This window comes from Nomascus leucogenys, chromosome 21 (genome assembly GCF_006542625.1).
Source record: "Nomascus leucogenys isolate Asia chromosome 21, Asia_NLE_v1, whole genome shotgun sequence".
Taxonomy (NCBI): Eukaryota; Metazoa; Chordata; class Mammalia; order Primates; family Hylobatidae; genus Nomascus; species Nomascus leucogenys.
This window is the reverse complement of record NC_044401.1, coordinates 75111514-75137137: the sequence shown is the minus strand read 5'-3', so window position 1 is coordinate 75137137 and position 25624 is coordinate 75111514. Positions and strand designations below refer to the sequence as shown.

The 25624-nt window shown below is 40.4% G+C and overlaps 1 protein-coding gene across 11 annotated transcripts in view; it reads right to left on the bottom strand.

The window, feature by feature from the left end:
• MAGI1 (membrane associated guanylate kinase, WW and PDZ domain containing 1) overlaps positions 1-25624 on the bottom strand; it is a 679526-nt gene that overhangs the window by 27528 nt on the left and 626374 nt on the right. For 9 of the 11 annotated variants that reach the window (XM_030801832.1, XM_030801827.1, XM_030801834.1 and 6 more), the window contains exons 13-17: positions 21353-21384; positions 11103-11319; positions 7100-7183; positions 3496-3587; positions 1852-2044 (exon numbers count right to left, since the gene is read on the bottom strand). In XM_030801832.1, the coding sequence (XP_030657692.1) occupies positions 1852-2044; positions 3496-3587; positions 7100-7183; positions 11103-11319; positions 21353-21384 (618 nt within the window). The remainder of the gene's footprint in view (positions 1-1851; positions 2045-3495; positions 3588-7099; positions 7184-11102; positions 11320-21352; positions 21385-25624) is intronic. The other 2 variants (XM_030801831.1, XM_030801837.1) reach the window with 1 other exon arrangement.

Genomic DNA, 25624 nt, shown 5'->3' with positions numbered 1-25624 from the left:
CAACAAACAGTAAGGTGACGGTAACGTTGAGGCTACCTGCCCTATGTGGGGTTCATGACAACACCTGTGAGACATACACACGCTTCTCTTCTTAGCTTCCAGGTGTCAACATCAACTCTGATCACAGAACTGGATACACTGGCCTCCTTCTGAATTTAGTCACCATTCTAGTGTTACTGTCAGACGGCAAGGTAAAGCACTCCTAAACAGCCAACACAGTAGGTGGAACCAACTATGCCAAAAACAAAATGTGTGTTGTGTCCAAGTTTTAGATCAGACTATATTCCTTTCTAAAAGCTTCTCTTTTCATAGATTGTTTTAATTTTTGAAAAATAAGCATAACAAATTTTTAAACCATTTTTAAGCATATAGTTGAGTGGTGTTAAGTGCATTCACATTTTTGTGCAACCATCATCATCATCTATCTCCAGAATTTTGTCATTTTCCCAAATTGAAACTCTGTACTCATTAAAAACTAATTCCCCTTCCCATTTCCTCCACCCACTACCAACCATCGTTCTGCTTTCTATCTCTATAAATTTGACTACCCTAGGTATCTCATATAAAGGGAATCAATATTTCTCCTTTTGTGACTAGTTCGCTTTGCATCATGTCTCTTCATAGATTTGACATGCCTTTTACACAGAGCTAAAAATCCAAAATATTTAAGATTTAAAAAAATAAACCTGAAACAAAAAAAAAATCACATTGCCTTACTATTTCTATTTGTGCCAGGGAAGCCAGATAGTTTTCATCTCATCTCAAAAACTGGTTCTAGCTGACTGCTTTTAGCTGCATGGAATAGTATGTTGAGAAGGATTGTGAGGCCATAAACACACTGGAATTTAACACCTGAATTCTATAATTAATCATATACCATTTAAAATGGGTCATACTCTTTTTTTTTTTTAAACAAGTTACCAATTAATTTTATCTGACAGGTTTCTGTTTCACTAATATTAATGCCATGAGAATTCATAATATTTCAGGTCATATTTCTCCAGTAATTCCACTGATATAAGACAATCACCTCTGCTGCATTCTGGGTTCTGCCTTAAAGGTTTCAAGGTGGGAGCTGCATCCAAAGGTGAACAACCAAGGTGTGTTCAACGTGAGCTTTCAAGGGAAAGGACAGACACTCACACAATTGACTGTCTCAAAATGGCAGATTCTGATATGGCAGTAAACCATGAGTCACTAGAATGGCAAGGAGGGAATGCTAAAATATGAAGGCAGTTGGAGGGAGGAGGAATTTCCAAGGGAAGAAGGTTATATTTGAGCTGAGCCTGAAAGGATACGTAGTATTTTGAGAATTAAAGTCCAAAGCTTATGGGCAGGAAGAAGGAATCAAAGCTGACCTAGAACTGGCCAGCTCTACAACTTTCTTGTAGAAACAACAACAAAAAAATCTTGGTTTAATACATAGGACAGTAAGAAATCAGTAACTTTTTTATGAGCTTATTTTGTAGCACAAACCCGATTTTTGTTCCCTTGATATGAAGCTACAACTCTTCTGACTTTCATAATGACCTCATTTGTTGAGGATTAGCATCAAATGAAGAGGATGGCTAAGTTCTGATTTGCAAGGAGATAGAAGGGAAGTGATATATATTCAACTAGCCTTCCTCTGGAAGCCTTGGTTTAACATATGCAAATGGCACATTAAAGTACTTTAGAATGACAGTAATTTTTGCAGGGTTTGAGAGAAGCAAGCCATCTGGAAATTCTGAGCTTGATCACATTTGCAAACATTTGCTAAAATAGACGCTCAAGGAGGCAGACACAGGAAGGAGGCCTTTTCTGTGAATAAAGTGACAACGCACTGTCTGAAGGAATGAATGAAATACATACCCGCAAAAACCACTTTACGCCGCACCGTGAGATTGACATGGCCTTGCTTGGCAGCTTGTTGCATAAGCTGGACCACAAGCTGGTGTGATTTTCCAATTACTGGCGTCCCATCCACACAGATTAATTCATCTCCAGACCTCAGGCGGCCATCAGTATCAGCAGCACCCAGTGGTACGATGTGACCAATATAAATCTGTTGAGTAATTGAATGATGGATGAAACATTGCTCTCCTATGTTTACTGCTACATCAATGGCCTTCACATCTCTGGGAACAATTCATTCATTCATGTCTGCAGCCATGCCGCAAACATTTATTGAGCACCCACTGTGTACAAGACATTGTGCTAAGTATTGCAACAATTCTTAAATGGTGAAAAGAATATTTCTTGCTTAGTTTCCAGATGTTTATCTGTGGCCTATTGATGACTCACTCTCTTTTTCCCCTTTGCAGATATAAATTACTTTTCTCCCTTCATTGTATAACCTATTCTTCTTTTCTAGCTACTTAAAAACTCTCTTTCCATAAAACTCTGCTAATTAAAATATTAATATTACTTTTATTTAAGGGTCTAGCATCGTGCCTAGGAATGAGGAATATGTAATAAATACTCTTAAATGAATGAAGCAAAAGTTGGTTGGACATCTCCATTTTTGAAGTCTTTTAGGACTCGAAAGCAGAGCACTCTTTATAGTTAGTGTCTTGCTGTTATATTTGCCATTCACTAAACCTTAGCTAAAATATTTGTGCCTGCCTTGCCTTTCCAGCAGGCAATAATGCTATAGTTACCTTCACGTGGCATTTATAGTTTACAAAGAACTTTGAAAAACTGTTGCTAAGCACATGAACTCGAGTCAGACCTTGTCAGTCCTTCCATTTGGTAGCTCTGTGATCTTGGGCAAGTTAGTTAGCCTTTCTTTTCCTTGATGTGAAAACGGGATAAACTGGTGGGTTTGACGGATAAATGAGAGAATGTATGTTAAGAGCCTTTAGCACAGAACCTGGCACATAGTAAGCGCTCGATGAATAATGGCTGTTATTATCACAAGGAAATTAACAATACCTATTTTAGTTTTTTCTTCCTTCAAAGGAACCCTGTTATGCTATTCTAAATTTATTCCAAAATGGAGGACACTGAGGCCCAGGGAAGTTCAATGTTCTTGACCCTTACTCAGGGTTCTTTCTCAAGTTCTGTAAAGGCAGGGGTCTGACATTCTCCAACCACTGTCTCATACGGCTTTGCGAAGTACTCTCTGCACACCAGCAACTCAACATACAAAGCCTACTACCTGCTGGCAGAGTAAAGGGACCTGGCCAGAAAAACCAGGCCACTGTGATATTAGGTGAGGCCTATTCCTGTTTTGCTTTCTGTTTTCGTCTCCCTTGGGGGAAAGGGGTGGTCTACAGAGGCTGCAGCTGCCACTTTTCACAAACACTCATACAAACTTTTTAGAAAGAATCTAGTCTCTTCTTCCTCAAGACAAAGAGAGCTCCACAAAACCCAATGAAAAACCCATACTACTCAAGATTAAAGAGTCAGTGTTGCATCTAGCTGGACTTAAATGTTGGTGATTTGTCACTGTCGCCAATTTGCTTTGAAGCCTTAGAAAAATATGCTGGGAAGAGAGACAAGCAAAAGACTCACAGGTTCCCCTGGTTCATTTCCACCCAGAATCCTAAATCCAAATCCAGTCTCTTTTCTCCAGAGGAAGATGTCCTGTTCCTGGTAATCTGGAACTGCAGAGAGGGGAGAAAAAAGAGATGGATTATTTTACTGATAAAAGCAATGATACCCCCAAGATGAACACAATTGCAGGACAAGAATGGTGGTGCTTGATCAGATGGAAGATTTTCAATATAGGCAAAGAAACAAAATACTCTGAACAGGTGAAATAATGGAAGACACGGGGATAAAGTAAACAGTGGGAATAGTCACTGAGCCCTAAAGTTCTTCACAGGACTCATCACTGTTTGATAATTCCAAATCAAGCCCAAGCCATGATCCTTAACTACAAATAGTCAGCATTAACTGCTTTCCTCAGTATTCTTGCAGGGAGAATTAAGTAAATTATTATGTGCCACATCACAAAGCAGGTGTCCATGTGCAAGAACAGAACTCAGGCTAAGTCAGAGTCACCTCTGAAGCCAGATCTAAGGATTCTGAAGTCATGTTAAGTCACCAGATATTTCCTCTACTAGAGGATGAAAGAGAACAGCTTGGTTTAAACAGACTTTCTGATTTATCTTTAAGTCACTTTCTTCTTCCTTAAAATAATTAAGACTAGCAATGCTAATAGGCTTTGTTAGATCATTTTTGCCAAAGATTACTCTAAAACATCCTAGTATTTCCGCATACAGTCAGTCCTCCATATCTGTGGGTTCTGCATCCTTAGATTCAACCAATCACAGATAGAAAATTTGTTAGACCTACAATGGTTTTAGCTGTGATGAATATGTACAGATTTTTTTTCTTGTCGTTATTCCCTAAGTAATACAGTAGCACAACTATTTACATGGCATTTGCATTGTATTAGATATCATAAGTAATGTAGAGATGATTTAAAGTATATAGGACGTGGGGTGCAGGGGCTCACAGTGGTAATCCCAGCACTTTGGGAGGCCAAGGCAGGCGAATCGCTTGAGCCCAGGCATTCAAGTCTGGGCAACATAGTGAGACCTTGTCTCTATAAAAAATAAAAAATGAGCTAGGTATGGTGGTGTGTGCCTGTAGTCCTAGCTACTTGGGAAGCTGAGGTGGGAGAATCGCTTGAGCCAGGGAGGTTGAGACTGCAATGAGCCATGATTGCCCCAGTGCACTCCAGCCTGGGTGACAGAGTGAGACCCTGTCTCAAATAAATAAATAACAACCAAACAAATAAATAATACAGGAAGGTGTGTGTGTGTGTGTGTGTGTTACACACAAATATTAGGCTATTTTCTAGGGATTTAAGCATCCATGGATTTTTATATCCTTGGTGGGGGATGCAGGTGTCCTGAAACCAATCCCCAGCAGACATTGAGGGGTGACTGTATAAATTTTATTAGGATTTCCATACTATTACCAAAATCAGCCAGGCCTCCAAATCCTTAAGAACAATGGTGATGACAAAAAGTCTGTGTTAATGAATCATATATCTCATTGCCAAAATGACTGCTTTACTCTAGAACTTGCCTCTGATATTTCAGCATTAAAAGTATTAATTCATTTTCCAATAACTTGATATTTTACTTTCGATACTCAGTAATGGACCAGGGCTTTAAAATGAATATCTTGTTTTTTAAAACAAATGCAATTTCCATAAGAAAATACTCACTATACACGAAATTGTTTTATACACCACTCTGTTACTTCACTAAAGTAAAAGAGAATTATTTTTATTTCATTCTTACTTAATATTTTAACGTATACATAGGGTGTTTTATGACCTATAAAGTGATATATCTTTTTTTTAAAGAGAAAAAAATATAATTCAGTTGCGGTGAATCCTAAAGGACATTTTCAAATGCTATAGTGCATACCTTCTTATTTAATTAACTGGATTTGGGGCTGAAGGAAAGCGCAGGCCTGAGAATTTAATTCTTTTCTTCTCCAGTTTTGTACAACGGAATAGGGAACAAGAAGGTGGATGTTTAGATTATACGTTGGTGAAGGGATGTCCCTTTTTAGTGATTCACCCACAAACTTAAAATGTATAGTGAATGAATACACCAACAGAGAAGAAACCAAGTGACCCGTAAGTACAAGTCAGAGGAGTATGAATCTGATCTTTTTACTTGAGCTATCTCAGTTCCAGGGCTGTAAATGGGTGCTTTCTATCCACTGCTTTTATTATAATTGCTGAGGCTAAGCTGCAAAACACCCGGAACATGGAGCTAAGCTGCTGCACAGGACTCCCATAAACACAATTTGAGAGTAATATTTTCTTGAGCACGCTAAGGTAACAATATTTTCTTTCTGTTCGAGTAGCTGGCTAAAGGATATTTGCTGTAATAGCTTCAATGAAACAACAAATTAAATCAAGTTGTGTCTCTGTCTTTGGTTCACTCAAGCAGGAGGATTATTACCGAAATAGACCACTGGTGCTTTCCAGCCAGCACTGGGTTCCTGGCAGAGTCTGTTTTAGGTCTGCTGAGTGTGTGGCCTCTCTGGGAACAATGAAAGGGCCTCTGCAGAGACTTCCAGCCCAGACCCATTTTTCTCAGCATCATTTAACACCAGAACATTTGCCCATCCTACAGTGACACCAAATGTAACAAGTTTTTGCCTACTGTTGCTCATTTAGGTGTGAGCTAGCATGTATGGGAGGTTGTGGCCAACAGATTTAGGCTTATCACACCGTTTAGTCCACATGAAAAAAAAAAATAAAGCTTCGTTTCCTTCTGAGAATCAGTGGAAAAATGGCAAATTTATTTAAAGGTTTTCTGTTGAAAAGGAAGATGCCCACTGACATTAGGAATGTTAAAGACACAACAGTGAGCCAGAAAACACAGACATAAACATCGACACACAGACATGTTACAAAGAAAGTCTTTTGCTACTTTAATTTTGGCATTTTAACAATTCTACTCTTCTACCAACTAAATGCCATTTACCCCAATATATAACTTCGGCAATAAATCAGTACTGAAACACATTATAGGATTATGAAATTTCTCTCTTCTGTGTCCTCTGAAGCCACCTCTTCTTAGAGGCATTGAAGTTTCTAAACTACTTCCCCCAAAATGGTTTTCTTCCTTACTTCAGGCAGATTTTATTAGAATTAAGTTTTTAGGCGGCAGTAAGGTAGAACCATTTTTCTGATATTAATATCACTTTTTTTGAGTGAGGCTAAATCAAATAGAGCTAAGAAAACCTTGTCCAGTTTTCATTTGTAAGCCCTTGCATATGAACAATTTCTGCAGTTAGTCTCCTTTTGGTAATGCCAGTGACAATTGAATAAAGCAGTCAAAAGACTTCCTTTGATAATTAGAGAGAATGGACCCACCAGGTTTGCAGAGAAACCTCCTGGTGTCTCCATTACTACAGACATACCAACACATTTCCAGACTTGACAAGGGCATGAAGAACCCTTTTTATTCTATCGTGTCTTTGGTTTGCGTTTGGTCAACAAGAGCTCCAAAGCACTTCCCTTCATGCCCCTCTTTTCTTCCCTCTCTTTTCTGAACTTCTCCCCAGGCCCCCAGACCAATGAGAACATCAAACAAGATGAATGAAAATGGAGAGACAAAAGTTTTCAGCAGATCCTTACTCGGACATTCTCCAAAATTCGTGGAATTGATTTCTCTCTCTCTCTCACCCTTGCTCAATCCTGATGCAGGTGAAGGTGACATAGCTGGAATATTAATTTCACAATTTTGCAAAGCTTAATGTACATTCTTTCTCTTAGTTCACTTTAATTTAGTTTTGATTGATAAGGAACAGGCAGTTCAGCTTTCACGATAAAGGTCATGGCTGTTATTTTAAAAGACTATAGTTTGATTCCATTTTTTCTTTCTTTTTTTTTTCACAGTGCTTTACTTGTCAAAAAGGTAGAATTTACAATTGCACCATTGAGAGTTTCCTATAACTCTTATTACCATCTTAAACTCTCCTTATTTAATGACACTCTAAAGTACACATTCTTGAATGGCCTTACTTCAATCATGGTTTGTCTAAACCCTTATTGCTTTTTGAAAAATTTAAGTATATTTGTGCTACCACTATAGTACAGCATTTATTCAAAAGTGTATCAAGTCCAGGATGAAATTCATTCTTGTACTAATATCTGTTCAGGTGAATTCTAAGCATTTCAAGCCAGAATAGTCTTATATTTAGAGATGCAAATCAATGGATCTATCCGAGAACTGAACAAACACACAAATACAAACTCCTAATTCCTCTTAAAATTTGGAGGTACATCCAAGCTTCTTAAGCTCACTATGATAAAGAAGCTCAATCACCACTTCCAAACTTGTAAGCATGTCTCTCCCAGGCAGGACAGATTTACGATGCTGGTTAATAAGACAGTTTTGAGGTTTTTCTTTCCAAACTATATAGTGAACAGGCAAAGTTTCAGCTACAAGCCTTATAATTTATTTTGTAGTAAATGCTACTGGATATGATCTGATTTTCCTAAACATTTCCTAATAAGACTGCATCACTGTCGTTTTTAAGATGTGCACAATTCTAGAGAAACTATAAAACAGGCAACATGGCTTTTAAAGGACTTCAGTGCTCGTCTTTGTTTTTAATTAAACATTGAAACTCTTCAAAAAAGGATTCATGAACACATTTGTAATTCAGACTGATTCATTCTAACACTGCTGCCTTGAGAGATGGCCATATCAAAAATATGGTACATTGCAACGCATTTAGACCACGTGAAGGAATGCGTTCACAGATTCTGTTAATCTCCACATTGCCGCTAATAATAAAAGAAAAGAAAAAGAAAAATGTATTTCCAACAAAAAGAGGGTAATATGGCACAGTTAAGCTGCTGTTGCTGACTTCAATTCTCCTGTTTTTCCTGGAGTACTCTGCTCATTTTACTGTCTTGGGGGGAAGGGGCAGGGAATCACATCTGACAAGGCTATATACTTTTTTCTCTTCGAAAGACGAGATACAAAATAACCTAAGAGAATGGCAGAAACTGATCTGAGATAAAGAAAAGTACTGATTCAATGACAACATTGATGCAGCTTCATTCCTAGGTGCTGTGAAAATAAGAAAATCTGTGACAGATACTGAATAACTACCATGGGGGCCAGGGGGAGGTCTCATCATTATCCTCATTTAGTACCGAGGAAGAAATTCATGTGAATGTTAACATCAATTAGGTTGCTACTATCTATCGGTCAACTGCAGAGCCTCCAATTACCAAAAAGGAATAGGTTCTCATTTGTGCTGCTCTATCTGATTCCTCAGATGTTAAAGAAAGTGAAGGAACAAAACTGGCACCATTCCGAATATTTCTTTCTTTTTTTTTTGTTTTGAGACAGAGCCTTGCGCTGTTGCCCAGGCTGGAGTGCAGTGGTGTGATCTCAGCTCACTGTAAGCTCCGCCTCCCAGGTTCCAGCGATTCCTCCTGCCTCAGCCTCCTGAGTAGCTGGGACTATAGGCGCATGCCACCACGCCCAGCTAATTTTTGTATTTTTTAGTAGAGACGGGGTTTCACCATATTGGCCAGGCTGGTCTCCAACTCCTGACTTCGTGATCTGCCCGCCTCAGCCTCCCAAAGTGCTGGGATTACATGACTGAGCCATGGTGCCTGGCCCCGAATATTTCAGTCCAGCTGCCACCTGAGCAATTTCAGTACTTAAAGTAGCTGGCTATAGCGACATTTCATATTTTTCTTATTTTTTTTTTCCTGGTGAAAACTTTTTAGAAACATTTGATTAAGTCAAATTCTTAAGAAAATTTGCTGCCACCAGGGTAAAAATGGCATTTGAGCAAGAGCCTTCTATTAAACGGATGTTTTACAATTGTCCTGTCAACCCATGACGACCCTGCCAGCCCTTCAGAATGCAATTCATTTTATCACAAAAAGATTCATACAGGAAAACTCAATCATAAATGTGTAATGTATTGAGGAAAGCAGGAGTTCGGTCAATAAAGCAATATCTCAACATTAACTGAAGTTGGGCCATTGATTGGATGAGCCATAAACTTAGAGAGTAATGTAGGGGGAATGTGAAAAAGCTCCTCTTTGGAAATATCTCTTAAAAGGTTTCCTTCAGTGACATCACTACAATGAGCGAGGAGACACAATGAGGACAGAACCTGGTTCCTGGTTAGTATCCACTGCATATGAGGTCATTCGAAATGGAACTTCATTTCCTTTAGTCAGGCTTCGGGGGTACTTTAGGGGTACCTTTCTAGTCCAGCAACTAAATAAGTCCCTGCTCAAATTAGTGGGCTTTTTGCCAGCAGGGTGAACTTGTAGTCAAAACAGCCTATTTAATTCCATGCGTTGTGGTAGTAAGAAGGCAGTGATATTTCTCCCTTGAAGAGGAAAAGGATGAAGCCCTGAGCAGCTCCTAGCATTTGATAACCAGCAAGACTCCAGGCTCACCTCTGCCCCCGCAACTGCTGAGCATCACTCAGTGGACTGACCAACTTTCCTCCTAAGACAAGGATGCTGGCCTCACTGCCCCATTTTGCTTGGGTCACAGATGAGTTGACTTTCAGCATGCACCTCGGCCAGCAAAGGAAGCACGGCACGGCCAAGTCTGTGTGGTGGACAGGAGGCCGGGGACCCACACCTCACACAACCTATCTGCCACGACTCTCGATGGGGACCCTGCTGAGCAGTGACCACACTTGCAGCTAGGAATGAAACCTGTGCTGAGAGGAGGATGAGCAAAATGATTCCCTTCACTCTTACAGCTTCTCTCAGACCCTTCAACAAACCGAATCTCCACCATCAGAACACCTCTCTCCTACCCCATACCAAAAAAGAGAAAATGAGGTGTCTGTCCTTCATAGCTGCCTCACCCTGACCGTTATAAGAAAACATCAGAAAACAGCCACCCAACAACAACAACTTGCATTGCCTAAAATTAAGGCATTTTTAGGAATTTTCATTGGTAAGATAAATGAGTATTATTTATGGTGAAGAGTTTTTGGAAATCATTTCATAATAAAAAGACATTAAACATGAGGGTGATACTATGTTTACACAAGCCAAGAAGTTACAAAGTATACTATCACTAGCTCATATTTATAGAAAAGGTAAAGCACTGGATAAGTAATTAAAGCACAACCACTCACTGCTATTGTTTTTTCCTTTTTGTGGGGAATGTTTAGAGAGATTATAATTGTTAAAAAATATTACCAGTATTTTTTAAAATCAAGAGACCACTTAAGAAGCATTTGATTTCTTCTCATTAGTCCGAAATCCCAGTCAATCATATTTAAGTTCTATTGCATATCAGATTTGTGCTCAGAGCACATCACAATCTCCACTTGGAGAATTAATGAGACAGCAGCTCTTATCTACCATTCCTTTTAACTGAAGGGAGGAAAAATACCCATTTTTACCCAGTACATTTATGTGATAACCATCCACTTCTACCCCCTCCCCAAAGTGAAGGCATAGTGGAGCCTCCATGGATAGCCAGCAGAGTCCGCTCCCTCTGTGATACTTTTGCCTCTTGCGGATTTCACTTTATCCAGTTTACACACTGCAACTCCTCTATTTTCAATAACCTTCAAGAGAAAAGTAGAGCCCTGCGGAGGAGTCAGGGTAAGACAGAGGCCAGGATGCTACTCACGTCGGTTTTCATACATGCTCCTGGACTGGGCCCAGATTTTAAAAGGATCTGGTTTTTTCTGGCCAGAGCTGTCAGTTTGATCTGGAGCTTGGGCCTCTGCAGGTGGGAACTCGGGGAGCACCTGTGTGCTGTGGCTTGGGGATGCTGTGTGCAGGCTTCGGTGGCTGGAAACACTGTGCTGAGAACTATTCTGGCTGTCTTTCCTTTCCAGTGGTTGCTGAAAGTAAGCAAGTGAGAGGGGCAAGAAGAAAAGATTATTATTGGTTCTCTGAGTGAGTGTTTTCCACCAGCTTGTCTTTGTTTAGTACTTCTGCGTACACATACATATCAACAGTATTTTGGCTCCCACCTTTCTCCAGCTAATGCTGAATGCAGATAAATCCCCAGGTGATTGGCAGACAAACAGAGAGGTGGGCCAGATAGACAGACATAGTCATAACCCATACTGCTCTCTGGGCTACGGCGGAAAACAAATCCGATATTCATCACAGGTTCTCAGCTAAGACGCTATGCTTGTTTATTGCAAGATGGATCAGTTTTAACATCCTCATTTTCACAAAAATATGTAACACCAAATACCATGAGTGGTTTACGATAAGGCTGTAATATCCAGAAGAAATATAATCAGGGCTAAAGATGCTCTTCAGGACTCCATGTCTTGTATCTTTTAATAATAAAATACCCAATTCCTCTTTAAGAGTTTGCTATCCATTCTTTTCGACTATTAAAAAAAACAGAGGTCAGATCTTTTGAAAATCATGCCTAGTATTATATGTTTATTGGTATTTCTATGTGTAGAAATTACTAATATATGAAGAACTTCCATGATTCTTAGCTAATCAATTTTGCAAGCATTACACTTCACCTCTTAAACTGCTGATAGTACTGTTGGTTGAAAACCAAGATCAAACTTTGTATGTGAGTTGACCTCTGGGGGTCAGCCTTCTTAGATTTGCAACTTCTCCAAAGTCCAAGTGTTATAATATTCAAAGGGGAAGAGTTCCATTTAAATTTCAGTTGAATAACCAAGTCCTTGTTCATTAAAATCTGCTCAGCAAAGACCCTTCTTATTTTACGAAAAGTTCTGTTAGAATGGCGAATGAATGGAGAGTAAGACCTAATGGAAAGGAAAATAGTGGGTAGAACAGAAAATAACTGTAGTTCTTATTTTCCCCAATAAAAGACTGTGGTAATCTCAGGTGTTTAGCATTCCCTATTCAAAACAAAAAATCCTGCAGCCATGCCTCATACACCATAGACACCATGTCACTATACTTATCTGATTCAAAGCATTTTATGGGGTAGAGGACAGGAAGGGGCTCTCCATTCTCTCTTATAGATCCTGTAGAGCTCGTGGTTTTAAAGTACTTTATAAGAGCTTTGACCTTGATCATTCTAGATCCCTGAAGTTCTTTACAGAACTTCCACCGGGTGTTCCGATCAAGCCTACCAAGGCCCTTCTTCCTTGCTGTCTCCCCAAGTATCCTTCATCTTTCATTCCCCTGGAATTCTGCTGGAAATTTGCAAGGTCCCTTCATTTAATTCTCAGGTCCCTATACTTCCTCTCCTTCCAGTAATTGCTTTGAAACAAGTATCTGAAGAAAGCCCAAGGAGGACAAAAACTTCATTTGCTCTTGACTATTACAGATTTGAATGTAGGTATTGGCAAGGATTCAAAATTGAGAACAACTGGACATGCATTCAATGAAGGCAAGATAGACCATTTAAAATTATACTTGATGTGCCTACGGAAGAAATTTGAGGGCCATATTCTAAGCTACCCTGGAGGTCTTGGGAAAACGGTATGAGAGGCTTAATTCACTCCAATTCAAGGGGAAAAACATACACTGGTGCAGATGCCAGGAAAACACGCTGATGTTTGGGTGGGAACAAACACCATCATAACCTCACGTCACCATTTTTCTCTTTTGAGGATCAAGTGCTCAGCTCAGATTTGGTTGCCTTTCCAGAGTTGATAGAACCTGGCTCTGCCAACTTCAACAGTTTCTCCTCCAACAGTGAATTCAGCTCTCAGGGCCAGAGTGAGAAAATGTAAATGATGGATACCATACTCATTTTCTTTTGCATGCACATGGGACTGTTGTTTTTTTTCCCCCCACTTCAATGTGGTCTTTACAAGGGTCTTGATTATAAACAACCATGTATAGCATCGGCCCATCTTTTGTGTGAACATACATAACAATGCATAGAAAAAATGGGATTATGGGTGGAGTTTTTCCCTCTTATCATTATACTTTCCCATATTACCTACCTTTTTTATTTTTATAGTGCACAGAGAATACTTTTTATAATCGAGACAAAATTTAAAGTCATTTTCATTTCAAAATGAACCTTGGTCAACAGAATTAATGGGAACTGCTACTTCCTATCTTCTTACATTTTAGTAATGTTTTACTTTTGTTCACCTCTGAAGGGGAAAGATATTTTAAATGTAAAAGCAAAAATCAACAAAAGACCTCTGCATTTACCCTGAGAATGGCATGCCTCCCTTCAAATGACCACTCTCTTTTGGTTCCTCAAATTAGTAGATGCGAGATTGATGGCAGGGTTGGCCTATGAGCACTAAATGCTGACCCTGGAAGCTCTGGCCTCATCGTGTTGAAACTACTCTTCACAAAGGTGTGCACACTGCAAGATTACCTGCAGGAAACAGCCTTGTGCTGCTGCTTCTTTTGTAGGGTTATTGGCAGTTTCTTCTTGGGCCATTACCTCCTGAAGCCTAACTCAAACCTTTCCACTTGATCCCTCTTCCTGAACTGGAGAGAAATACCCTTCTGGCATCCCTGACCCACTGAGAAAGTCTGATAAAAGTACTGGACCTGTCTCCCAGAGAAAATGCATATGTGCTTTTACATACATACCTGTGCATGCATGTGTAGACATTCAGCATGTCATGTCATGGGTTTTTGAAACCCTCTCATGTCTGTCCCAGTATAATAAATCCCGGACATGGAAGACCTAGATCTCTTACGTTTAATTGAAGAGATGATTCCACCAGAAATAGAGAGTGCAAATGAAGTCTACTGGAAACGCTTGGGCCATTTTTCAAATTGTAACACCCTTTCTCACCTCCCCAATAAATGACTCATTTAGGTCCAATTTAACACCAAATGACAGACACAATCTGGAATGAGTTTGCAAAACTGCCTCTCGGTCAAACTGCACCTCTGAGTCTCTTTTAAATGCCATCTAACCTTTATACCTCAAATTGGAAAATAAAAGTAAAGGAGCATCCTGAGAATGTGCTCTAAAAACTGTGCTACCACTCAACTATCTCTAACTGGCCTATATAAACGGCATACTAATGGGCTAAATACACAATAATCTGGAAGCTTTTTGGATGTTCTCCCTGCTAAGACTTAACCTCACTCTATGTTCCTTCTCAAGTTCAATTATGAAAACTCATTAATTTGAAGATATATTCTGTAATTTAATATCTTGTTGGCACTCTGGATTTTTTTAAAACTATGCTATGGGTGTGGGGGTAGTTCAAAGTATTTTTTTTTATTTTCTGTGAGCATGCTAATTAGCTATGAGGTTGTCCTTTATCTGGTTAGAGCCCAGAACTGTCCAGGAGAAAAACCATGTTTATGTATCTCCCAAATTAAAGTCAACTTGTAGGCATTTTCAGCAGTCTGGATCACCTCCCAGAAGACTAGAGGCATGAGAATACGTTCACTTCTGAACTATTTATGACACAGGATCAGATTTGCATTTAATGCGACTGTATTTCACCTCATTTTCCTAGGTGAGACAATAGCCCAAAGACAAGTAGCTGTAGTTAAAAGTATACTTTTAAGTCTGTTAACGAAACCCTGTGCACACTAAGAACATGGAAAAATGGAAAAACCTAGTACAAAAATGATATAACATCCAGCCCAGGCCCTCCTAAGTGTGCTGCCCCACCTGCAATAGATTTATTCACTTAACCCAATAAATCACACACATAGCATCACCTGCTGTGTGCTAGATACTGAGGGAAACAACATGTAAATAAGGAATAGATGGTACCTGAGCTCTTGAAATTTATCCCTGGGCATGTATCCAAGTGTGTGTATACATAGTGTGTGTAGATGAATATTAATCAAATATAATATATTGATAGCAACACACTGCAATGTCCTTTAGAAAGGTGGTAAAGAGAGGACTCTGGGAGAACCCTACTAATAGAAAGAGAAGGCTGGGCATGGTGGCTCACACATGTAATCACAGCAATTTGGGAAGCCGAGGAACACAGATTCCTTGAGGTCAGGAGTTCGAAACCAGCCTGGCCAACATGGTGAAACTCCAACTCTACTAAAAATACAAAAATTACCCAGGTGTGGTGGCATGCACCTGTGATCCCAGCTACTCGGGAGGCTGATGCACGAGAATCACTTGGAAAGATGGAGCTTGCAGTGAGCTGAGATCACACTAATGTACTCCAGCCTAGGTGACAGAGCGAGACTCCATCTCAAAAAAAAAAAAAGAGGGTGTGCTAAGTGGACTTTCTGAAGAACAAAAAAGCTACTGTGGCACAGCAAGGGAGGGTGGCCTGAGAGGAACTGGGAGGCCACATAATGCATGAGCCCTGGGGGCTACGTAAGGAGTTTGGGTTTAATTCTTAGTTTCAAGAGGGGGAATCCATTAATTAATTTCAAGTGAGGATGTTCCAACAGCCAACATGTTTCCAGAAAGTTTGGTGCCACTACTGGGTGGTGAATGGATTGTTGGGGAAGAGGAGTGAATGCGGAGAGGCCAGTCAGGAAGCCCCAGCTGCAGTCAATGTGGGGACCTGAGGTGGGCAACACCAGGGTAGCTGGAGTTACCCAGGAAAAGAACAAGTGAGGTCAGAAGACACTTTGGTGCCAAATTCAACAGGGGCTACTGACAGACTGACTGCAGGAGGCTGAGGAGCAGGAGAATGGAGGGGACAGGAGAGAAGGGAGGTGAAGAGGATCACCAGAAGGAGGAGAGCTTAGAAACAAGGATATCCATGCACCACACCTCCAGTGTGGGTAACTGGTTGAGAAGGGGTGCCATATGTTAAGACAGGAATTTCCAATGCTAATTGTTGTCACTATGCTGATATTTTTGAAGCAAGAGTCTTATTGCTGAGTCTAAATTCATAGCCAACTAGGAATATGGAAATGGGCTCAATTTAAAAAATTCCCTAAAGGTCTTTGGCCATGAACCTGTATCACAAGACCTTTTAAACTAAAACTGTACCAACCTCTCTGAAATGAATGATTCCCTTACTTACTGTCAGGCCAGGGAAACTGGGAAGACATAATGGTTTTTATAAATGGAAATGGGAAAAAAAATCAGCTCATCAGTATTTCCCAGAATGATTTCAAAATGTAGGTACTTATAAAGTGAACTTAAAATATTTGCTTGGAAGAGCAAATGAATATAGACAGCACTTAGGAGCTTCAATGATTGAAAGAATTCATGTGGCTTAAAAATGACAAATCGATCCATTTTAAAGCACAATTATTTACAGTTCACTTATCCGCCAAGAGCGAAGGCTATTGCAGCGATTTACATGGACAACAGGAAAAACTCCAAGTGCTGATGAGGTATTAGGCCAATGTCATTAAAGGTTGTGTGAAAATCAGAGACTCGAATCCAAGCCAGTGCAGAGGATGGTCATTCCTTTTGTTTGTTTCTGTTATCATTTATGGGTCTAAGTCAAACGATTTCTTCCAAAAAGGTGGGCGAGAGGAGTTAATGGAAAAGAAAAGGCAGGCACTGACTGGATATGAAAATGGATTCGGGTTCACATTGCATGCTTTAAAGGAATGTAATACAATGGCAAAGTCCATCTACCAGGGTTCCAAAAGGCAGAGAAGGGGAGTTGCCATGGGAAGTGAGAGGCAAGGAGACTGACTTAAGTGATCCTATGCCTTCACCCATCTACTACTCTCACTGCTTCTTCTTGTAGGCTGTAGAAGCTTTGATGGGATCAATCATCATGCTGGTTGTCACACAAGTGGCATCAGGGAAAAGGAGGACAGGTGCCACATAACTGTATGAGTCTGAGAAAGAGGCAGGGTACATAAAACGGAATGATCTAGGTCAGGGTCACTCAGTGTGTGCGCGTAAAAGGAGTCTCTCCCTCACATCTCTTAATGACTAGTTTTCAGCAATTTCCTTTAGCATCTCTTGCAGGGGAAAGGGACCGAGAGGCTAGTGGAACAAAAACCTATCACTGTGGCTACCCTGCAGACAGCTTGCTATGTCTGCTCTAAAGAGGCTGTTGAAGAGACTGCCTCTTCAATGTGGATGGGCACTGGATGCTTTGCCCACCGTCCGGGGTCCTCTATATAAAAACTTTTTGTACGATTTTTTTTTTTTTTTTTTTTTTTTTTTTTAGTAAATAGGAAAATCTTCTCTCTTTAGTGAATATGGTACACTTTCTTTCATCTGACAATAATAGCTAAGTAAAGAATGTGGTTTCCTATGTTGCCTAGGCTGCTGGGGAACTCCAAAGTACTCCACAGCTCAATCACAGCACTTATTCAACCGTGGGTTTTGGCATTTTATGATGACTTATAAGTTATTATAATTAAGAGTGGAATGATTACCTTGTGTGTACTTGGTTCCATGTTATATTTCTGCTTTATTAATGCTCACCACACTTTAATCCCTATGAGGTGAGGATCTTTGTAGAACTGCCTGTTAATGTGGTTATTATCTCTCCCTCCCCATTTCCATGAGGGCAGGGATGTTTTCTGATTAATTCTTATCAAATATTGGCACTGGGTCTGGCACATATAAAATAATAAATACTTATTGATGAAATGACTGCATAAACATTTTGGAAATTTGTGACAATTAATCTTTTTTTTGCAAGGAGCAATCAATACATGGTTTGTTTGCAAACTGCAAGAAGAGAGGTGCCATGACCATCTTATTTATTACAGTATTTCCAGTGCTTCGCACCAAACCTGTTATTTAATGGGTTCTAAATACTAGTTTTCTGAATAATGGATGAATGAATGGACGAAAGATGAATGTTTAGGTGGAGGAACAGATGGATAAATAGAAGATGATAGCTAGGTGCAGTGGCACATGACTGTAGTCCCAGCACATTGGGAGGCCAAGATAGGAGGAGCGCTTGAGACCAGCCTGGGCAAGATGGTGAGACCCCCGCCTCTACAAAAAATATAAAAATTAGCCAGGCATGGTACTACATACCTACAGTCCCAGCTACTTGGAAGGCTAAGACAAGAGACTGCTTGGGCCCAGCAGCTTGAGGCTGCAGTGAGCTATGACTGTGCCACTGCACTCCAGCCTTGATGACAAAGTGAGACCTCATCTCAAAAAAAAAAAAGAGGGGACAGATTAAGGGAGAATAGTTGGGAAATGAATTCATAAGAAAAGAGGTGGATACTGACTTAAAATTCAGGGTTTGGTGTGATATTTAGTTTTAAATTCTCATACACAAGATCCTTGTGGGTGATTTACACTGAGAGTCTCAGTTAAATGAGTTTTCAGTCAGGATGATTAAGTTGGGCCACAGAATCAGTTTCCCAGGGACGTCTAAAACCTGACAGAAAATATGTCTTGTTTTTGTCTTTGTTATTTGGCAGAAAAATCCCTGATGTTATGAAAGTCCAGGTATTAAATTAATAAAATTTTATTAAGATACTGCCATTGTCCCCAATGAGTATATAAACCACAATTTCAACATTTAAACTAAATCTTGCGGGTGAAATTGCTTATTAAGAGTAAGCTACAGGGACTATCCAGGAGAAAAACGAGATAAAAAAAAAAAGATAAGTCCTTCTGTTCTAATAAAAACCCAACTACTTAATTACTGAAAACCTTAAAAAAAAAAAAAAAGGTATGAGGGCAAAAGGAAGCTGCCAGTCACATGAGCAAGCCAACATTGTCAAGAGCCTCTAATAAAACAAACAAAACAACCACAACACAATGGTCCTGAGCTGAGACCACTGTGCACATGTGCACAGAGCTATTGCCAAATCTAAGTGAGTCACAACCCAGTTACAATCAGTGTGCTTTTAATTATGCATCCTGCATAATTGACCTTATCTGTCATTACTTGAATGGCTTTCTGGTACCAGGACATCCAGCTTCCCTGTGAATTCCCTCTGACCCCACCAGAAAAATTCCATAATCATCTGTGTCCCTGGCAGGACATCATCAAAATTCAAACTGGGAAAGGGAAACCGCTTTCAACCCACCTGTACAGAACTCTCACTGATCACAGATGTTGGCAGCACTTTACATCCAACAGCAGACCTTGGCCGACAGCTCCCAAATTTTGTATAGCAGCTGCCAGTGTGTGCCAGCAATGCTGTGAAAACCCTCATGCCTGTCCTGGCAGAGAAATCAGGTAAGGACAAGCCCCAAGCTGGGGGCTTATTCTTTTCTAACCCAGCAACACATCACTCTCTTAGCTTGTGATAATTAAGAGCCAGCAGACTATGGGCAAAGCAGTTGAGAGCTTCTTTCTTAGGAATGCAGCCCGAGTAATTGGCTTGCTGCTTGCTAATGACATGGCTTCTGCAAAAATTAACTGTCATAGGGAATTCTCTTAACTGACTTGGTGAATGCAGGTTCAATACGTATTTGATAGCCTTTGAGCTCACCAGGCAATTCCAAAACACTTGGGGGAAGAAGAAATGCAAATGAATTACAAAAATCCTTTTGCACACTAAATTTAAATGGAATGCAAAACGGAAAAGAACACCTTGCTACTTGACGTCATGCTACCTGTGCAAAACTACCATGTCTCCCTCAGCACCCTCCTTGTTAAGACTCCATTCCATGTGGGGTGTGTAAAATAAGCCCATGTATCAACATAGCACGGCTGGGGTGGGGGAGAAAAAAGGATGGTTCATGCCAACTCAAGCTTATGAGACACATCTTCTGGATTTCCTTCCATTTTTCTGAAGGCGGATGGGTTACTATGACCAAGGGACAGGGAGACACACATGCGCACATGCACACACTTGGGCATCTTTGTGGTTCCAATGTGGGCACCAACCAGCACTTTTCTGCCAGGACATTAACACACACTGACGAAGAAACCAGCCCTGAAGTCAAAGTTCCAATCACCACGGCACTATGCCATCGGAATCACATCAATTATTGCAGGTTTTTCTCTTTGGAGAACTTAGGAGTGAGGTTTAAAAATGCAGGAAGCTCCCTCTCTCATCTCCTTAATAAACTTCTGCCTCGTGCTGCCAGGCTTGGAGACAGGTGGAAAGAATTCAGCTGCAGCGCCGTAAGCCGCAAAGTTTTCAAGGTTCTCCCTTCCTGGATGGCACGAGGCTGTAGGTTTTCCCTCCCCCAAATCTTCTAAACCACATGGAAACATCCCTCTTTATCCTAATATTAAGGAATTGAGAAGCCCCTTCCACCCAGATCAATTTCACAGGCACTGGAGTTCCAGATTTTGAGTTAAGCGGCATTTTAATTTGTCATTAGTGCCCCGGGAGCATAAACCCATACCACCAAGCAAAACACTATAGCCTCTAAGCTATTAGCTAACATGTCAACTAGGTAATGCATCTTCAGGGAAACCAGATTAGAAAGGACAGCAAAACATTGATTTTTTTTTTTTTCTTTTAAGAATCCTCTACCTGCAGCATAATGCTGCTAAAGCTGGCAAAACAACAAAGGACATTTCCACAGCAAGGAAATGTCTTATTCTCAGTGCTGGGGCAGTGAACATTGTTCCATCTGAGCATGGTCACATATATGGGGCAGAGCAATTCTTCCTTAAACCTACAGGCTTTTTATTTTGTAAATAATTCATCCTCCGGCGCCTAAGAAAGCTAAGGGAGAGAATGGGTAGACATGTGAACGGCTGGGAACACCAGTTGAGAGCAATGCTACTCACGGAGCAGGTGGAGCTTTCTTTTTTTCACTCCTTCCAAAGGAAACAATAGCATTTGTATCAAGTTAAAACGGCTAAGAAACTCATCCCTTTGAAGGAGAGTGTGGATGCATTTGTATAGAGAAGATTTCAAACATGCATTCTTTATCCTGGCTCCTGCAGCCTGCCCACAAATCACTATACAGTTAAAGACAAGCCCAAATACCTTGTGCAACAAACAGATCCCCAGAACTTAAGAAAATGAGCCCCGGCTCCTGTCTCCCCCATCCACTGTAAAACACATTTAGTGAAGTGAAGCCACACAGAGTACCCTCCCACCTCCAGCCCCCCACCATCCACGCCAGCCCCAACAAGCACCAAGTAACTGACAAGTCCTTACCGACTTTGGGCTCTTCTTGGGAACTGGCAGCCCTGGAAAAAATGCAACAAGGAGGGGAGGGGGGAAGAAATCATTAGCATATAAATGTTACCTTTTCCTTAAAGAACAATCCCCAGGTGTTCCATGGCAACCTAGCCATCTGCAGAGTTATGTCAGATTTCTCCCCAGCATCGGAGTTACCAGGCTGTTCATATCGAATCAAAGCAGAGGGAGGAGGAGAGCGAGAGGCAGGAGATCTATCTGCATTAGCTATGCTGACTTGTACTGCAGCAGCCTGGAGGCTGGGAAAAGAAATTCACAGACCTCAGCGGCCTGGGAAATTGAACACTTGGACAGAATCTCAAATGCTCTTCTGGATTAAGAGAGACTTAACTTACAATTGAGTCCAGGATATTTCCTTTCCACACGATCCACTTGTCAATTGAAACGGACCAATCAGGACAGAGGAAAGGGTATATATTTAGTTTCAAAGGAGTACATGGTTAAAATTAAAAATTTTTTTTTGGCCTTTCCTTTTTTTTCCCTCTGCCTTTCAGAAGAGGAAATGCTTTATTTGGATGAGCTCCATACCAAAACAAAGATGGATGCTCTTTTGCCAACACAGAATGCTAACAAATGAACACAAATCCAAGTTGGTCTAGGGTCCCCTCTGGATCATCAGCACATGTCTGTCTCGACGTCTGCCAGTCATCCAAGCAACCTCCTACTCACAGCTTGTTGGAAAGGATTGGAGCAGGACTAGCCCCTCAAGAGGGAAAGCATGTCACTTGGGAGTGAAAAAGAAAAATTGCACAAAGCTGAAAGAAAAAGATAATAATGGAGAAAGAAAGGCAAAGGTGTTCACTGAATCTAGCTGGCTCTTCCAAAACCCTGTCCTTAGTGGGAGGGCTGGAGCTGGAAGGGACAAGTGATTTCCTCAATTCTAGGGAAGTCAGGAGCAATTGGGGGCAGACTTACGGGAAATCTGCCACCAGGGAAGGGTGCGAAAGACAGGCGAGAAAGGAAAATAAAGCGTATACTGGTATTTCACAAGTAATCATTTCTGCAAGCTGTTGCCTCTTTTGATTTTTTTCTTTGGGCAGGAGTTAGAATGCAAAATGCAGATTCTATCTGTATAAAGCACACAAGAGATGCTTGGGATCTGGTGATGCTGCACTGGAGATTTCAACCTGTTTTTGAAAGTGATTCCTAGGGAGTGTGACGATCTCAACTCTTTTGGTAGTGACTTGTCAAACCATGAGCCATGCTAAGTTCAGCAGAAGTAATATGAGGCGAGGCAAGGCAAGTGGGTGAGTAAGGAGGAAGCAGCCCAGACGAGCCTGCAAAGTGCCCACTGGGAGTGAGGCATGATGAGGATTACTCATCCTGGGAGGCACGGGGGCACTCTCTGGCAAGGTTCCTCGCATCACCAAAATGAGGTCACCATGGAAGCCTGGCTCCCAGACCTCAGAGGGCATAAGGCACACTCAGTAGCTTGTTAGAAACGCAGCAGCCCAGGTCCCACCCTTGGGGGCCAAGGAATCTGCAGTATTAACAAAAATTCCAGGAGATTCTGATACAGAGAATCCGAGGACCATATTTAAGGAAACTCTGATACAGTAGAGTATTACTCTCGCAAGTTAGGCAAACTCAGATAGGCATCCTTTAACAAAGTGCTTTGGGGCCCTCCCTGTCTCAGTTTCTCCATTTATAAAGGGAAAACAGTAAGACTCACTTCACAAGATTATTAAGATAATGAAACAAGAGAAAATGTTTAAGAGCCTCCTACCTGGCACAGACGGGTTACTCAAATGTCTACACCTTTTCACCTTCCTTAGCTAATTTACATCATTCAGAAAGGAAGCGGTATGGTTATCTTGCACTAACTACAGAAAAATCATCTGCTAAGCATATTAAAATATAAAAAAGATTATAGGAGAAAATATTTTACCTATGGATACAAATAACTGTGTTGAACAATTTTGATATGTCTTTATTTTTTTAAATAATGATCAGGTGCTTTTTTTGGCTCATTAATACGATTCCCTTAAGAAATTTTATTAGGTTGTATTAGTGTGGGTCACTGTATAAACTTCAAAATTATATAAGATGACATCCTTAAATTCGTATTTTCTCCTAATTCAGAGAGACCTTCTTAGTTAATTGGAATCAGCAAGGTTTCACCACAGTTATCTTTTACTGCAGTTGACTCTGCCCAGGATCCCAATGACCTACATGAAAATTTGGAAACAATCCCCCATTAGGTAAGCAGAGTCAGGGAAAATGGTTTCAATCTACACTCTGCTAACCATGTGTAAGACTCTGGCCGATCTTCAAATCCCTTCTCTTAAGAGCTTCACATATAAAATAAGGGGCATTTTTCATTCTGTATCGATGCACATTCAAAGGCGCATTCACAACGATGTTCAGTGCAATATTGTCGGTAGAAAGGAAAACTGGAAACAACTGGAAGTTCTAAAAAACTGTGGGGCAGCCAACCTACAAAGCTAGGTTAAAAGGAATGAGCTATCTCTACAGGTAACAACATAGTCTTTAAAACATAATGTTCAGTAAAATGGCACGCTGCAGAATGGCAGGCACAGCAGGAGACAGGTGTTCCACACACTCAAACACATGCGTGGCTTTTGCCTTCCATGAACGTCCACATCAAATGGATAATGGGGATATGTTCAATAGTGCAAGGAGGGGCAAAGATCAGAGGGACTCATTTAAGGAGACTTTATCCTTATTTAGAATTCTTTTTTAAGACCAGCATTTTCACATATCACTGACGCAATAAAATACTAATTCAAAAATAAATATTAATTAATTAATTAATGGCCCCTTCATTGTGAATTGCACAAAGCCAACCAGTCTGAAGGATATGGGGGTAACCAATTAAGGTCTGTTTCCTCTGAGGAAGTAGTCCATGGAATATTCCAGAAGATCCCAGCTCAACTGACACAACAAACTGTATATTACAACAAATAAGAAAATCTTTGTTTAAAGGGGCATTTGTTCCTCTTTGCTGGCTAGTTGCTGAAAACCTTCATTTTAAAACGCCACAGGTTTTACAGCAGCCCAAAAGCAGGTTATGACCACAAATTAATATTTAAATAGTCAAAATCAAGAGACTCCACTTGATTGCTTTTTTAAAAAGAAGAACTCAAAGATTTGTTTTAGGCCCACATGGTCATTAAATCTTAAAATCTAATACATATGAATGCTGGAAAAACCTTATTACAATTTATAATTTATTTTAGCCCAAACTATTCAGACGGATTGAAAACAGCTGGGAGACCTAACAGAAAAGACTCAAAAGGTCACTGCTTGACATGACAGAATGCTCCAAGATCTATCAAAGGAGATAGCGCGTATGTAACTGGATAACTGCAGACATGTCCCTACCAGCTAGGCTATAGGAAGCAACATCAGCCCATACTTCATGGCATACCAGTGGTTTTCCTTAGACAAGCAAACACCTTGTATGCCTTGTGGCAGCAGAAAGTTTGTGTTCTATAAATCATGTCACATATTACACATAAGGCATACGGGCAGAAACGGCACCTATCTTAATGGGCTTGTCTGGTCCATTCAGGGTAAGGAAGGGGAACTTTCAGAAGAGGCAGAAGAAAGAGTTTATGGATGGCAGCATCTGCTTTTAGGGCCTTAGAAGGCAGCAAATATTACTTCTAAGGAATCCCAGAAAACTTTTCCAGGGAAGTGTATGTTCGAAGTGTGATCTACAGGAGCGAGACAAGCTTGGGACTTGAATATCTAAAGTTCTCTATTAAAATGGTGTCATTTTGGAAAAAACAAATTGCAAATTCTTTGCTAGTGACTGGGACCTGACCAACTAATGTAAGGAAGAGAAATCTGTTTCCCTCTAAATATCAAGGCCATAAACTATAACTAAATGGCAGAATGTCATAGTTTGTGAAATTTTATAATGCTTGTACACAAATAATTTACATGAAAAAAGTAAAGCTATAACAGAATACATACCATTTTGCAAAGAAAGGCTAGAAGGTTATGTGCGAAAACAGTATTTTCTTTGGCTCATGGGATTATGCTTGGCTTTATTACCTATTTTTAGTATCTCTACATCAAGAAAAGCTTTATTTATTTATAAATACACACATACATATCTACAGATGCCACAATAAACAAAACTCTATACTGCTTCTTTTTTTTTTTTTTTTGAGACAGAGTCTCGTTCTGTCGCCCAGGCTGGAGTGCAATGGCGTGATCTTGCCTCACTGCAAGCTCCGCCTCCCGGGTTCAAGCAATTCT